The 16,914-nt window shown below is 46.8% G+C and overlaps 1 protein-coding gene across 2 annotated transcripts in view; it reads right to left on the bottom strand.

The window, feature by feature from the left end:
- RARG (retinoic acid receptor gamma) overlaps positions 1-16,914 on the bottom strand; it is a 71,352-nt gene that overhangs the window by 27,228 nt on the left and 27,210 nt on the right. The window contains exon 1 of one of the 2 annotated variants that reach the window (XM_066613298.1): positions 10,146-10,378. The exons of the other annotated variant lie outside the window; for it this stretch is intronic. Within the exon in view, the coding sequence (XP_066469395.1) occupies positions 10,146-10,296 (151 nt within the window). The 5' untranslated portion in view covers positions 10,297-10,378. Of the gene's footprint in view, positions 1-10,145; positions 10,379-16,914 lie in introns of those variants that run through there. 2 annotated transcript variants of the gene reach the window in all.

Genomic DNA, 16,914 nt, shown 5'->3' with positions numbered 1-16,914 from the left:
AACAGCCTAATCCAGCTATATGTTCCTGGAAGCCATCCTCTCTTGTTTGCCCTGTCTGCTGTGAGTTTTGGAAAGGTGATGAAGAACTGTTTTAAACAAACAAATGCAATCTGTCCCACCACCTAGTCTTCCGAGTAAGAGTGCCTCTGAACATGGAGGCTCCACTTAGCTGCCCGGTGATCAGTTCAAATCCTCTCTCACAAGTGAGAATACACTTGACACTGGCATGCCCAGCATTGAATGCACACCTACATTTGAACTGCTTTGCATCACAACTTTTCTTTTCAACCACAGCTTCTTTTCTACTCAACATATTCATTCATTCCAAATCAGACAGAAACCAAAAGCTTTTACCCAAAATAACTCATGCTGGGTAGAGGCTGCAGCCAGAGTCATTCGTGCTGGGCTCCATGGCAAAATGCAAGCTCTCTTCCTCTCCCATCCTTCCCTCACTCCAAATGTTGTTCAGAGGAGCATTTGGCATCTGATGCAAGGCGAGTGAGATGCTTAGTAGCAGCTTATTGATAACCACTATATGCAGAGGGAGAGGCGCTCGTGTCAGGTGGTATTCTCTGTTCAACTGTGAGACCTGGGTACCAGTTTAGCAGAACTTGCCAAAAGAATAATCCATAAGGGAGCACAGTAGTAGTAGTAGTAGTAGTAGTAGTAGTAGTAGTAGTAGTAGTATTTGTTCACAGAATTTATAAACTGCCTTTCAACACAGGCTCAGAAGATGATAGACATGATAAGTCCAACTAAAACAATATTGACAAATAGAAAAACAGTAAAAGCAATAGTAAAACAATCGTGCAGCGCAATCCTATCTTGGGCTGGAACAGGCAGGCCAGGAGGCCTGCACTGTATCCAGTGCAAGATTGGGGCCAGAAGCGGCTCAACCGTAGGCAAGAGGAAACTCTTCCCCTAACCCCTGGGTAAGCCACCACAGCCCCAATGGATCTCCTTGGACTTGTGCCACGTCAGAAGGTGGCGTAAGTCTGAGGAGAACAAAGCGGCTTCCAGCTGCTCCACGCTGCTCAGGGAACAGGGTTGGGATCTGGCATAACAGCCATTTTCCAGCCCCACCTGCCTGCCCCCCTCTGCCCCCTCCCCCACCCTCCCCTGCCCCATAACACCTCCCTCTCGCCGCCTCCAAGCCCTCCCCAGACCCCTGCATCAGCTGAGCTCAGCCGACACAACGCTCCCTAAGTCTGCACAGAGTCTGGTTACAGCCTCCGCAGGGTGCTGCACATCCCTGCACCGGCCCAGCCAACTCCCAAGAAGGAGCAAATGTGCTTCACAGCACGTTTGTGACCCTCCTGGGCTGGCGCAACAAACTTGCGCTGACCTAAACAAGTTAGGATTATGCCTTTAGTCTATAGCAGAGAAATGGGATTAGGGCACCGTACAGACAGCAGAGGGTTGCAAGCAATCCTATGCGCCCTTTCCTGAGAAAAAGCTCTATTGAACACAGTAGGACTTACTTCTGAATAAACACACACAAGGCTGCACTGTAAGGCTGCTGTCCTATACACTCTTACTTGGAAGTGAATTGAATTCAATGCATAGGATTATGCTGTAAAATTCAATTTTATACTTTACCATTGCAATGTGTTTGCTGCTCCCCATTGCATCAGTTGTGAGCATCATTTTTACCCTTTACCAATGGAAACCTTCATCACAGGTCAGTTCCTACACTGACAGCAGTGGCCCAATGGAAGTGCACCATGGGGAGGGAAAGTAGTTGTGTGATCTGGGTTCCTCACATATACTGACCTAAGACCTGGCCACAGGAAATGAAGCAACCATGCCACAAATATCATATGTATACTGGGCCTAACTGGTTTCATGTGGCATAAAGCAAAGGAAAAAGGGAATAGCACCAGAGAAACAGAGAGGAATTCCAAAAAGTTGGAAAAACAACATATACATAAAATTAAAAGGGAAACTATTCCTGGGTAGGTCCAGCCTGTTGTGGCCACATTTCTTCTTCTGATTGGGAGAAAAGTGGAAACCAGGCAAGTAGGGTCTATCCTGGCAAGTCTGCCAGGAAGCAGAACTGTATTCATGTTTGCTGCCCTGGTAATGTTCAGAATGCATGTCTGACACTACAGGAACATTTTGGTCTGGTATGATCACAGAACACTTTCCACCTGTTCTGATTTTTTATTGGCTATGTAGGTGTTTTATTATAAATAATAATAATGTATCCCTATTATCTTTCAATCTGATCTTATCTTCATGGTGTAACCTCCTGCGTACCTCAATCCACATGCATATATGCATCAACCTCTTGACACATTTATGTGCTTAATGAAGTTAACTCTTGCCTACAAAAGTGTGCCACAAAAACTCAGTCTAGAACACTAATAGTGTACTAGGCTTTGGAAATCTGGGGCTGGGAATATTGCCAGATCTTGTCCTAGGAAATGGAATGACCGCTAGCAGAGAGCCGAGTTTGGCCAATGCAGGCGGCTCTGCTCTTTTGGGGCCAAGGCTGGGTCTTGATCAAAGAAGAAGTGATGCAGATACCAACTGCACACCAGACAGAGTGGAAACTGGCTTCCAATGAGTGATACAGAACATCAGAAGGAAGCTATAATATAAAACAGCGGAACTTCTAGACCTCACGGATGGGATGACAGGAGTTAAAAACAGAATACAGTCTGCTAAAGGCTCCAAAACTAGAAGGGGTTTGGAAGTCCCTTCCTGAGGCCAGGCCAGGCAATGTTTGAGTTATGAGAGAACTGGGAGGGGGATAATTGTCTGCCCAACCCACTCCCCAATTTAGCTATATTATCCCCTTCCCAATTAAACCATAGCTATGGAGAGTGTAATGGAAACACACAATATTCCTGGAGGAGATAGGGTGTGGTGTCAACAGTGGCCCCTTGCTCTGAAAGGTCTGGGAAGCATGAGGTTCACACCAGGGCCTTAGAATGCAGTGAGTGTGCTGCACAGCTGCAGCCACTTGGGAGGCAACAAGACCCTCAGGGGTAAAAGCAGCACATGGAGGAGGGAGAATGCATGTAGGCTGGAGAGAGCAGAAGCTTGGAGGAAAGAAGATAGACTGGCTGGCTGATGGACTGAATGGAGACTGCTGAAGACTGGTGTGTGGCTGCCTTCCCAGGAGCTGCTGACAGCTAGGTGCTGCTGTGGCTAGAGAAGCTGCTGACTCGAGTAGGGACCACTAGGTCATTGCTGGGGAAAGAAGAGAGGCTAATCATATAGTGGATATAAGCCCTCTACAGAATGAATCTGAAGGGGCAGGGAGCAGATGCCCTCTGGTCCCCCTGTAATTTGAACACTGCATAAGGTGCTCTTTCCATTTTCCTTCCTGGGTCAATCCCTATTCCCCTGGCTGCTGCCCACTGGCATCCAGCAAGGTCAAGATCCTGCAAACCATTACTCAGAATACATTTCACGGATACCAAAGGAATTTGCTTCCAGTACAAAAAAATTGACCCAATGCCCTTAAATGTAAGCAGCCAATGTGGCCCCTGGATCTAGCTGGACCCCTTGGTTGATTCAAGCGTACTTCATTCAGCCAATCAAGGAAAACAACCAAAGGATGAATTCAGAAATTTGGCTGCCCTTTAAAGATGGGTATTTGCTGATGGAAATTGCCAGTGAACAATAATAATCTTTTGCAAGTGGCTTTCAGTTGGAAGCCCCCTAATGTGTCACATTTAACTGTTATTGAAAGCTCATCCATTTTACTGAACAGGGAAAATGAAAAACACAGAAGTCACCTACCTGCAACAACATGGGATGAAGATGGCAAAACCTTGAGGTCAGGGCAGCAAACATGCCTGTTTCTGGCTCCCTTCCAGCCTCTACTGGTCTGTGTTTACCAACTTTGGCCTACTGTCAAGGCCCCACCCCCTGCCCCAAATCCTTATTTAAAGTTTTATATGGAAACAAAGAGCATGCATTGCACTGCAGAGTTGACTTTGTGCCCTCAAATCCCAGGCCTTCGGCATCAACATACTCAAAATGTAGAGAGACCTCTTAATGCCTTTGAGCCAACAGTATGTTTTCAGGACCATAAGCAAGGGAAAGAGGAAAGTAACAGACTTCCACAAAAAAGTCAGAAGGGTGTTCCTTCCAGCACCAACAATGGAGGGGAGGAGCACATAGTTCACTCACTTGCTCAGCCTCAGCAATCTGATCCAATAAAATAACTGAGCTGGGAGGAGTACAGGCCTCCCCCAGCAACTGGCCACATAGTTTACGGAGGCCTATCCTACACTTGGAGAACCACAGCACTAGATCCTGCTGCAATTCTTACAGTGGGAAACGGAACCTCAAAGTCCTAACTCACATCCCCTTCACTCAAGTTTGGTCTCCAGCAGGGAGCTTTAGCATTCTAATTGCCTTCACTACTCATTGCTGTTCCAGTCTCTGAACCCCCAAGCAATTGGATCTTGCCAAAAATTCCCTTCAGATCATCCAGGCCTTCCAGGATACTTCTGTCATGACACTGTCAATCAAACTGCTCATTCGATGCCATCGACCCCAGCTTAAAAGGGAGCAAGAGAGGAGGTCCGGTTTATTTAACCAACAGAAACCACTGGCAAACTAACACGTGGCTTCTTCAAGGCCTTTGTCAGGCTGAGCTATTATCAGGCCTATCATTTCCTGGACAGCATCACATTTTAGACTTAACTTAATCCTCTCTAAATAGCTTCTGTACACACCCAAATAACTGCTTGGAGCCACAGAGGGGAGGAGACAGAAGAGGAACAGTCTCTTTCTCTGTTTGTGTTTACAAACCATCTGACATCTACAGTGGGGCTCAGATACCAGCAGGAACCTAAATGGTGAAGAAGTGAGATGTGTATGCAGATACAGAACCGGACAATCCAGATCCAGGGGGCATGGAGAAGCTGGAGCCTTTTGCATCGCCAAGGGGGCAGCAGGAGCAATACAAACAAAGTTGGGATCACCCCATGAGGCTGCCTTCCAGCACAGCGTACACAACAACACATTCTTGCACTCCACATTTGTACCCATCATGCCCTGCTTCCTGTTGCTCAGTCATTTCTGCAGTTTAGAATTTTCACTTATGAGCATGCCTGGAGCAGGCAGCTCTGCTCTGCAAATCTGGGACTTCAGTGTTGTTTCATAACGTTGGTTGTTTTTTTTTATCATGTCTTCAGATTTAATGTTTAATTGCTTCAAGTGTTTTGGTAGCATACAACAGTACTGTATTGTAGTTAAATGGTATCAATGAAAACTAACAGTACAAAATGTGCTGTGCTTTCTGTGTTGCTTTAAGGGCACTGCCCAAAAGTGAGGCAGAAATTTTATTTTTATAATTATTGTATTGTAAAAGAAGGGAAAAGTCTACGTTAGCATTCCTTAGCCACTCTGATGACAGGTATGATAGGAGAGTTATATAGGGGATTGGGTAATAATAAAAATTCCAAGTCAGGTACTTCTTGGAAAAATTAAGGAAGTTCCTTTGAGAAAAGGAGATATTGTACATGCAAACAAATACAGCATATGGGTTGGGTGCACAGTTTTTCCCCGCCTCTCAATTAGAAGTACTGGAAGTACTGTATCTGTTCCTGGGACTGAGTTTCCTGGAGTAGTTTTAAAGAGAGGATACAGCAGTGCTCCTCACATGCTAACCCTCAGCATTGCCATTCCCTTTCATTTGCTCCTCCAAACAGTTCCTGTCTTTGTGCCCATACTGAGCGATTTTTAAAACCAGGTTCTAGGACTAGCAAGCGCTGCTAGAAGATTATTTCCTTTTAAGATGCAGGAAAATTCAGCTGGGCCTGAGCTGGCTTACAAGTGGCCAGTTAAGCTTTTAAAGCTCTGGGATTTTAGCGATATCTTTAAATCTGATGGTTATCATCATGAGTTTTAGATTATCGTTTGATGCATGGTTATGATGCAGGCTAGAAATTAAATATGAAATGAAAACACATCCAATTTATTGTTCTGAATTCATATGTCTTGTTGGTCAATTAAGCATATAACTGATGCTGTTACCTAATACCAGTAAGACCAACTCATATATAAGGTCTAACAATGAAGTTTAGAAGAAGAGAAACAGGCACATGGGTATAAGCACTCACATCTGCTGGAAACCAAGAATCAACATCCCAACCTCATCCAAATCTCATCTTCCACGGGGCACCAGTTCATAGGGTAGGGTAACTTTCATGCAAGCATGCTGAATCTGGGTGGGATTCAAAAAAGCAGAGTATATATACACACACCCTTAAATGGATTGCCTGGGTGGATGTACTTTTCAGAGTAGTTTTCATCGGGTGCAGGTGAAAACTTTGTTTAAGCCAAAGCAAGCATGGTCTGTGCCAAAGCAGAGGCCTCCATATGGATTGATTTAAAAACCACATGCCAGGCATGCAAGCCCAGAACCTTGCTCTTATCTGCCAAGACATCTCTTGCAAGAGTTCACTGGTAGTTTCTGTACAAGGAAGCAAGCAAAAGGCCCAAACACCTGGACAGCCTCTAACAGAGCAGAGGCAATTGCTGAGTGCTCCTAACCCCACGTTTGAAGGACATGCTGTCCCTCTCCATCAGCTAGGAAGGCCACAAGCCCTGACTGACTGCTCTCAGAACAGGTGGCCTATCTGCACTGGCCAACTCCGGTTCTCTATTCCTGAGACTGGGGTTGCTGGAGGAGTTTAAAAGCTTAAATTGCTGAAATTGAGGAAATTCCTGCCCTCGCCTTGCCGGAGCTTCAAACAAACCATTTATAACCAGCCGTAAAATGTTTGCAGCTGGAAGGCTATATAAGCCATTTGTCTCAGCAGCAGCATTCCTGATGGCAGAGAGAATGTCCCACATGAAACACATTCACCTTACACACTCCACACTAGCTCGTGTGTATACACACACCCAATACACAGTGCTCATATATCCCACACATGTCATATGCTTACTACTATAAATCCATTCACAAACACCCAAAATGTTCACAACACTTATTACAGGACTGTATATTGATACACCTGTGTCAGTACACATATTCAAGATCTTTCACTTCACAGATATCACCTTCATATTTAAAATGAGCACCATCCTCACACATGCACAACTTTACTTAGAACACTCAAACTGTATGTGGCTACATCAGGGTCGCACACCCACACCCGTGTGCGGCCGCACACCCACACTTCAAACATGTGCGCCATACAGCCAATCTAAAACTCACATAACTTTCATGCTTAACAAGAATCTTTGCACCCAATACAATCTTCAGGACCAGACACTTTTGAAAAAACTGAAAGAGGAGACTTTCAGGATGCTGAATTCAACAAGTGTCTGTACTTGTGCCGTGGAAGCACAGAATTACAGAACATACAAAGCCCTGCCTATACTTTCCTAACAATGAGTGTTGTCAGAAACAAAGATACACAACTAGCAGGGCCTCAATTAGACCAATAGATCAAATTCAATAGCCAGTGGGCCCAATTCACATTTTTTGTGTGTAATCCCTCTTCTGCCCCCCAAATCAGATTAGAAGGGGATCTTGTTTTCCTCACCTACGCTTTTCCCAAACAAAACTAGGACATGACTCCAGTTTGCCATTTTAAAACCTCTGCTCATGCACAAATCTCACTGGGTTGTATTGGACCTGCTGCTCTCTCTCCAATTAACCTACTTTTCAGGGCTGTTGTGAAGCTAATTTAGATTTAGTAAAAACAATAGATTACAGAAATCTTAAATAATCATAATTTCTCCCAGCTTCCTGCTTTTCCAGGGGCCTCTATCACTGGTGCCAGGATAGAATTTCATTCTCTGATGTTACTTTACTTTTATCTTATCTAGGGATTCAGATTTCACATGGAACGAAGTAGGGTAAACCTGAATGGCCTGTCACATGCAGCCAAAGGGACCATGTGTGAGTATCAGACGTGATGACCAGATTATGTGATCAGGAGGGGCCAGCCTATACAGTCAGGCATTCATATGCCCTCATTTTTCAGAAGTGTTCTGTAATCAAGACTTGTTGTTCCAAACAACCAATAACCACTGTAGGCACTGAGGCATACAACAGCCACACAAGAACATTCAACAAAGTTGCTAGTCCACAATTTTTTTCTTGTTTACCAATGCAAACCCTAAGAGGCACCTCAGTGGAGATTAAAATATCAGACTTCTTCCAATAGGCAGAAACCTTTCCTAAAGTGACCCAACCTCATTTTACTTGCACCTCCACCATCTCTCTCTTGCTGCTGCTCCTTTGCCAGATCCTCGCCCTTCTCTACCTTCCAAAAGTAGACTTCTAAGCCCTTCAAGGAAAGATAAGAGCCCTTCTGAACAATGCTTGGCACATAGTGGGTGCTAAATAGCCCTTAAATAGTACCAGCAGTCGTTGGTACAGACTACTTGCAGATCTAAGAGAAAAATTAAGCAGCAGGCAGATGAAACAGTAGCCAGGTCCATTTATTAGAAATTAAGGGATGTAGTCTGGAAGGCAGACCCTGTTATCTGCAAACCCTAATCCCCAGTAGGCAGAGACTGTCTAGCAATGATTCACTTTACAAGTTTTAGGGCTGGCACAGAAAAACAGGTCTCAGGGTTGCACCCTGACTTCAATTTGAACTCAGTGGGGGAGTTATGGGCCCCCCCCATAACTGAGGGCCTCTGTTCTCAGGAAATATCTGCTACTGAGTGTACTATTAAGTTTTTGAGGGTTTTCATCTGAGAACTCTTCTCTTTCTGCCTCTGCTCATTTGTGCAGGCGCTTGGGAAAAATCCCTCCCCGGCGCTCAGTTCTCGATCTAGACAGGAAGCCTTTTGATTTCCAGGCGCTTGCGAAAGAGTTAAAGTGCCACATTTCGAGCGAGCGCTTTGGCAGCAGGGCTGGGGTGGGGCCGCTCCAAATGAAACCGCTTGAAAGGGAGCGAGCGAGCGAGAGCCAGCGAGCTCCCATCGGACGGGGATGAGGCTGGGGGAGGAACGACACTTCCAACCGCATCCCCAGGTGCCCCTAGAGGTGATGGGGAGCTGCTGCTGCTGCTGCTGCTCCTGGCTGGCTCCAAAGGGGGCCCCCTGCGCTCGCGTGGAAGTCAGAGACTTTTTCTTCTGCCACTTGTAAACAGTCGTGGTGGATGCCAAAAGGCGGCGGGAGGGGAGGGGATTTGGCAATTGCTCAAAGAGAAAAGGGAGCGCAAGAGCTGCTGGGGACACCCTTGGGTGCTTGACACATCCCCCCGCCCCCGTTCTTGTTTCAGATTCCCCCCAGTGGACAGGAAAATAAAGGCTTGCGACCGCCTCCTAACCCCCCCCCCGCCCGAATTCTGCGCTTCCTCGCGTCTCAAGTTTATTTTGCCCTTCATGGTGGGATCCAGACAAATGTCAAATATTTTTGCTTCTTCTTTTAAACTGCGAGGGGGGAGTTAAAATCAAGCCCCTGCTGCCTTGCTTGGTGAAGGACAGGCACCCTCCAAGCCGGTCCTCCATGCCTCCTAGCGCTTCTTGCCTCACTCTACAATCCCTCCCCGCACCCACCCACACTCGGGTCGCCAAAAGACTTCAAAGTTTCCCCCTCATCTGGTGTTCATAATGCGCTTCCACATCGAGACAAAGAGGCACAAGCTGAAGTCCATCAGGGTATCCCAGGTTCCCTTACCCACGAGCCGCCACACACAGCCCTCCCCAGAGCTGACTCGCGGGGGGGGGGCACTTACTACAACTGCTCCAGAGTGACTGACATAAAGTCACGCGAACCCCCTCCCCCTTTCAAAGCAGGGGAAGGCGAAATAGCCATTTAGCATCTCACCCCGCTTTCCCGCCCCCGCCCCCCATTTTTTGCAACACTAAAGTGCTAAAGCAGGAAATAAAAGTTTGGAAAATTGGACTTGAATCAGCCAATCAGTTCCGCGAGCCCCATAAAACAGCGCCCTCTAGGAGGACGTCCACGCCGATCCACTCGTGCTCAACGCCCACGCACCATTGGGGGAAAAGAAAACCCGACCCCCGACCCCACCCACGTCAACACCCGCTGGAAGCTGAGCCAGCACAACTCCTGCAAAAGCGCCCGCCATCCATGCAAACCTATCCACCCAGGAGAACGCACCCACCCACCCCATCCATGCAAACCCACTCACCCCGGGAGAACCAAAGAGCAAATGAACCCCCCCCCCAAAGCTTGGGTCACCTACATTGCAGACTGGCCGGCTGGGGCCACCCGAAGGGATCCAAGCCCACGAAGCACGGGCTGATGCTCGACTTTCGCAGCATGCAGGCGCTCCGGTTGGTAACATCGTAGAGTTGCCTCGGGGTGACGGCGAATGCCTCCATGCAGTCGTACATCGCCCCCTTTCAGGAAGGGCCCCCTTTCAGTGGAAGCCGGAGGGCGACCAGAAAGTGGTGGTGCTGGTGGTCGATAACAGCGGTGCGTGTTTATGAAGGAGGATGAGCCAGGAAGAGATGGAAATTTTCACCGCCTCCCCTTCAGCAGAGAGGCTGCGGGGCTGGGCTGGGCTGGGCTGAGATCTCACTGATACACGCGCGCGCCCTTCTCAACTCCGCGCGCGCAAAGCGCACACGCCGCGAGTGAAGTTCGGCGCTTCAAAGTGCAGGCGCTGCAGCTTGCTTTTGCTGCCTGCTTAGATGCTATTACCTTGGGGCGAAAGTGGCTAAGGACTCCCAAGCCAGTGGGTGTGGCTTGGAGCTGGAAAGGGGCTGGGCCATGTGGGAGGGACACTCAAAAATCTGATTACAAGGCAGTAGCCACACACAGGGGCACAACAACGCTCCGGCTGGAGGACCTAGGAAACGAGCACAGGCACCGAGTCGGCAGGCGCGCAACAAGGAAATAATACACACACACGTACGGGGATTGCTTCACTTCCCCCCCCCGCCACACCCGCAGTGAATCTGCAAACGCAACACCCAGAAAATCACAATATTTCGTAAACGAACAAGCGTGGTTTAGTGCATCGACTCTGACGCGAGTTCCAGAAAACCAAAGGGATTTGCGTCTCAGTAAACATGCATAGGCTCTGGTCGAACCTCTCAAAATCACCACATCTGCCCACTCACACACTTATGCTCCATGCTCTCACTTAACTCTGAACAATAACCACGCTGCTGCGACACACCACCAATTAACTGACTATTAGCATTTTCAGTCTCTCACTTCAGTTATAAGCATCACTGGAAGCCTGTGGGACAGGGCATCCTTTTATATCTTTTTGCTACCTTTCTGGGCTTGCAAAAGCTGAATGCCCTTTGATGACTTTGGGATACTTTTGATCAAGGTGATTCAAAAGTCCTCAAAGGGTATTCAGCTACAATTAATCCAAGTGGAGTGTGCATTCCACATAGGGCATAGTTTCTCAAGATTTGTCCTGTGATGTATACTTCATACTGTCCACCTGTTCAAAGTACCACCAGAAGTAAGTGACAATGACATCATTGCCAGTAACTTCTGTGTAGGAACGCCAGATACAACACGACAATCACCAGTAAGAGGCTCAGGGTAGCTGGGAGGGCTTTTCAAGTGTGGAAAAGTGTGTTCTGGAGCTCTACCCGCCAAGCCGAGCTTCCTATTGCCGTTCGTTGCATCATGTTTCTGGTCTCGCTGCTGGGTGGCAGGAGTCCAGGGGTCCTGTGAGTACTACTAGACACCATCGCAAGTACCACAGGTGGTACCCATACCACTGGTTGAGAAACCCTGACAAAGGGTGTACACTCACAAGATTTCTTAACATGAATCAGGTATCTCTTAAGGGCCCCTAATATAGATGCCCCATCAGATTACCTCAACCTTGATTAGGTGGCTAATAGAAAGGGGCCAATTTCAGTTTCTTGTCCCTCTGTATGGATATGGGTGGAATGAGAATTTGGTGTGGAAGCACGAGTGAAGAGCTGGTTGTAATTTTGGATTAACTGCTGTAATCCAAATTGAAAGGATGTCACTAAGATTTCACCCTAACAAGCTTTCCAGCAAAATCCTGTACCCATTTACTTGAGAGTAAGCTTCACTGGATTCAGTGGGACTTTTGAATAAACAGGCACAAAACTGTGTTGTTAGCCACCTTTTAATGCATGCAGTCAGGACTGTTAAAAAGAGTAACAGAAAGATGGATGACTCCACTCTGTAACTGTGCTTCTAAGCTCTGATTAAATTTACATTAGGAAGGGCAAAATTAGCTAATGACGATTATTCTTAATTTAATAAACAGCACAATTTATTTCCTGCTTTTCTTCATACAATGCAAGGAAATATACATTATATATATACACACACACATAGGTATGGTTTGTAGGTAGTCTCCCCTTCCAGCACTAACCAAGGTTATATCTGCTTAGCTTCATCAAGGTGGCTAAATCACAAGCTTGCAGACCATGCTGAAGGACTAAAAACATATTACAGTGTACATGGCCACATTGCTGACCTATGCACATACTCAAATGTGATAAAACAGAATACACATTTCCTTTAACACATTGTTTCACAGTCTCTCACTTTCTTTCCCACACATATTTTCAAAACTATGCTCAGCAACTTTGCAGTGGTGATGTGGTAAATGTGCACACCGTGATTTCAGTTCCACAGGGTAGTGAATTCCATGCTGTAACAAATGGAGAATTTAGTTTGACTTGTCAAGTTTATAATACTCTGAAAGAATGTCTTTTAAAAAGCAAACTTGGTTTTTCCCCAATCCAGTTTTGAATTCAATCCAAATTCAATTTCAGTTGTTTCACACATCATCATCACCAAGAGTTTACATTTGCAGTTCTCACAATGACTCAAATGAGCATAGCCCCCTCACCCTTCTCATAATCAGTCTCACATATGGTTGCACATCATACACTACCGCCTTCCTCAGAGTCCACAGAAGTTACTATGCCACAACAATTATTACTAGACCATTATTTGTGGCACATCCATGAACTGAAAGAAAAACAGAAGGAGCAACTATTTTCCAATTTATAAAAACTTTACAGTTGCCAACTGACCAGATAAAAACTGCTTAACCTGTCCTCATGCCTTTAATCTCAGCTTGGCATGCAGGAGTTAGCAGGTGAGTGTTCTTCCAACATGGAAATAAAATTGTCTGTTAATTCTTGCAAAGCAAAATGCTATTGGAAGCATGGCTATGTAGGGGTTGGTTCAAAATGGTCACCTGAAGTAATTCTTACCTGCAGTAAATAACAAGCCTCTCCTCAAAGCAAAAACTATCTCTGGGCAAGTTTGGATGATACTTTAATTTTCCAAAGTGGCACGCAGTGCACAGGTATCCTGGCCCCTCCCTTCACTTCCAGGTCAGTTTCCTGAGTTGCATGGAAACTGAAAACGCACACAATTAGTCTGAATTTAGAAATTAGTCTGAATGCAAGTGGAAAAGTCAAAACGTGCACCTTTTAAGCATATGGTTGGTTCAGTATGAAAAGTATCATTCAGACCAGCCCTCTGTCTCTCTGCTTGTCTGTCTCTCACAATCACTCTGACACTCATGCAGATACATTCACACACTACGAAGAAGGATCATCTTATTGGGGCAAATGGGTATGCAATTCGCCAGGCAAAAGGGAACAAAATTAATCCATGCTTAGTTTATATTTGTGCTCTTAACTGTCAGTATTGAAAATATGGCAGTCTTGTCAAAATAAGGTAGGCCACTAACACATCACATAGTCAAGCAACACAGACCAAAAAGGAACTTTAACTGTAAACATACTGTAGTTGGCATTTTGCACCCACTGGGATGCATTCTCACATGAACAAGCAGAAGAAACACATGCACACACACATTTAGAAATGAACACTGTAGAGCAGTGGTTCCCAACCTTTAGGAGGCCACGACCACTGAGGAGAAAACTGGAATTGTCAAAATGGTTGGCAACCTTCAGTCTCGAAAGACTATGGTATAAGCCTACAGCACCTGGTATTCCCGTGTGGTCTCCCATCCAGGTACTAACCAGACCTGACCCTGCTTAGCTTCCAAGATCAGACAAGATCAGGGATGTGCAGGGTAACAGTTGCATGAACCACATGAAATCTCATCTCACCCTCTGTACACAAAAAGTACAATTAAATTTGTTGTAACTAGAAATTTATTAGATATCAGATTGAGTATTTATAGAGTTTTGTGGATTGCTGCTTTTGTTACCAGCTGCAGCTGTGTGCAGCCCATTCTCCTTAGTAGCCCATGAGGAAGTGTCTCCCGGCCAAGCACTCCCCCATGGACTACCAGATAGGGTGGAGAACAGACCCCCACAGCCACAGTTGACACTTCAGTGCTGGTTGCGGCTATGAGCAGTCCATTCTCCACCTTTTCTGGTGCTCAGTGGGGGAACATTTGCTTGACAAGATGCTGGAAGTGATTGAAGGCAATTTTCCCCCCTGAAACCTTGTGAACCATTTTTGGTTCACGGACCACAGGTTGGGAACCAGTGCTTTAGAGAAACTGGCTAAGCAACCCCATAATTTCATTGCACTGAAGATCAGACTGACTATAAATCTGACCAGGTCAGAGTCCAGTGCCCCAATATCTGCAGTGCTGTCATAAGCCCACTAGTGAGTGGATGGAAAAACTCATTCTGTCCTGTAGTCCCAATAGAAGAGTCATGACCCTGTGAAAAAGTCCCACCTGTTGAGAGCTGAATTCCCAATCCATCCCCAGAAAGCTTGGCCCACAAGTGGGGACCTGTGGGCCCAGCCAGGCAGTTCATCTCTCAACTTGGGTCCATACTCTAGGTCTAGGTTCTAAAATGATTCTGAATCATTGTGCAGGAGCAGGGGTGTGTTTTGTTTTCCGGCTTAACATGAGTCAACAGACTACTTCGACATTCAGTTAATCAGCAGTACTGTCACCAGGACCAATGTGGCCTTGTACCCCACAAACAGAACCAATTTTTGGCCCATTGCAGCGGGACAGATGGTGACTCATAGGCCCTGACATGGTCAAGTTACTACCCTTTTCGCCTTTCAGCCCAGTGAAGGTGCTGAATTTGACTTTTTGCGCCTAAAGAGCTGCCCATCTTTGCTTGACAGAGCTTGATCCCTTCCCAGGACTGCTGAGACAAGCTCCTGTTTCACCCACTCACACGTGCACAGAGGCTGATAGACCTTTTAACCCCCCCCCCTCTCATTCTGCTTCCACTAGCTGGGCCAGCCACACTTGCTAGCAGTGTCAGACAAGGTCTACTCCTCCCTCAATCCTGGCTGAGCTGGCCCCCATCCCATCCCTGAGTAGAGCCAAACCTCATTCCTCCATCTCTCCCAGACTGGGGACGAACCTACATTTTCCCCACTGGCTAAACTGGGCTTTCTCTCCCCCCCCCCAGCTAGGCCTGACTCTCTCTTCCCTGGTTGGGCTAGGCTCTCTGCCAGTAGCCGGCCAGGCCAGGCCAGGCTGTTCCACCCCCCTTCTCCATTTCCCCCCTCCCGCCTCTCCCTTTCCTTCCAGCGGGAAGGCCAAGCAAGCGTCAAGTGAGCCAGCGGCATGAACTCTGCAAGAACCCCCTTTGGGTGCAGTAACCTCCACATGACCCATCTCCATGGCAGCCCTTCCCTTCCCTTCCCTGCCTGCAGCACAGCAGCCAAACCAGGCCCTTGCTCCCTCTCCATCCTTCTGCTCAGTTTTTCCACAGCCTCCTTGTGCCCCACAGCTTTCAGAAACAGGCTCACACACTTTGTCCCATCAACCCTCCTTGCCCCCAACACTCCAGTCAGCCAGCCACCCATTCACCCATGGTTGGCAAGGGGTGGGTTTCAAGCCAAGATTTTAAACTCCTGTTCTAAACCTCACCCAAGCTAGGATTTTCAACTGGTTGGCATTTTGCATTTTAAGATTAGCCTGATCAATTGGAATGTATCTCAATGTATTAACATAAACAAATGAATGAGCAACAGAAGAGGATTTGTAAAGGAAATTGTCTGAGAGAAGTAGTAACATGATCCAATATCCATGCAGTCCTGCCCACAGTAAATTCTTCCAGGAAATTCCCTATGCAGTGTGCCAGTTTGTGGGATAGAGATGATGACAAGAAACATCAAGAACTGGAGGAGGTGGATGGGGGGTGGGTGGGAAGGAGAAGAATGGCTGGGTTTCTCCTGTGGATCTAAACAGCTCCAAACGTCCATAAAGCAAAGGTTAGAGCAGAACAAAAAGGCAGATTGAACGAGAAACCCACACTACTGCTTACATGGCTAGGAAGACAGCCCTGTGAATCTGCTAAAAGGGATAGCCCCCAACCTGCTGTCTTTTTACCCTTTCATGGATAAGCTAATGAGGTGGTTTTTTTTAAAAGGGAAAGGGAAGGAAGCTGCCTGTACCCCCTAAGATTTCTGTCAGTAACTTTTGGAGTGGTGGGGAACCACATCCTAGCCACTAAATCAAAATTCTCTAAATCACCTTCTCTCCACTAAATCACCTTCTCTCAAGTATAGTTCAATCCTACAATCCCATTCTTCTATGCCCCCATTTCCCCCTCCCATCCCAGTGCCGGATGGCAGATTAAATAATCCGAACTGTGTACTTCTTCAGTGCTCAGTGTGGAATAAAATCCCTACTCCACATACACAAATGTTGTTGGCATCCTTCAGCCTCGGAAGACTATGGCATCACGCTCTGAATGGTGATTCTGGAACAGAATGTCCTCTCCAGTGCGCAAAGCCTGGGTAAAGAAGGTATGGAAGATAGGCTGTTATCCATGCAGCAAATCCCCCCTCTTCACTTCGCTGGAATGGTCCAATGGAAAGGCAGAAGCCAGTACGGTTGGTTCCAGCGGCCTCGCAGGAGTTTCCAGAACGTGACTGTGTTCAGCCATGAACTGTCTCAGGGACTCCAGCTCCTGATTTTGCCTCGAGGTTGACTCCTGAAGCCTTTTCCATAACTGGATGTAGCCACAAGGCAGTGGAGGTTTGGGATCAGAGTTTTCCTTCTCTCAGATGAGCTGCCTTCCCAGGCCAAAGAG

Source organism: Tiliqua scincoides, chromosome 2, assembly GCF_035046505.1.
Source record: "Tiliqua scincoides isolate rTilSci1 chromosome 2, rTilSci1.hap2, whole genome shotgun sequence".
Taxonomy (NCBI): domain Eukaryota; kingdom Metazoa; phylum Chordata; class Lepidosauria; order Squamata; family Scincidae; genus Tiliqua; species Tiliqua scincoides.
The sequence above is the reverse complement of the archived record's forward strand: the minus strand, read 5'-3'. Positions and strand labels throughout refer to the sequence as shown.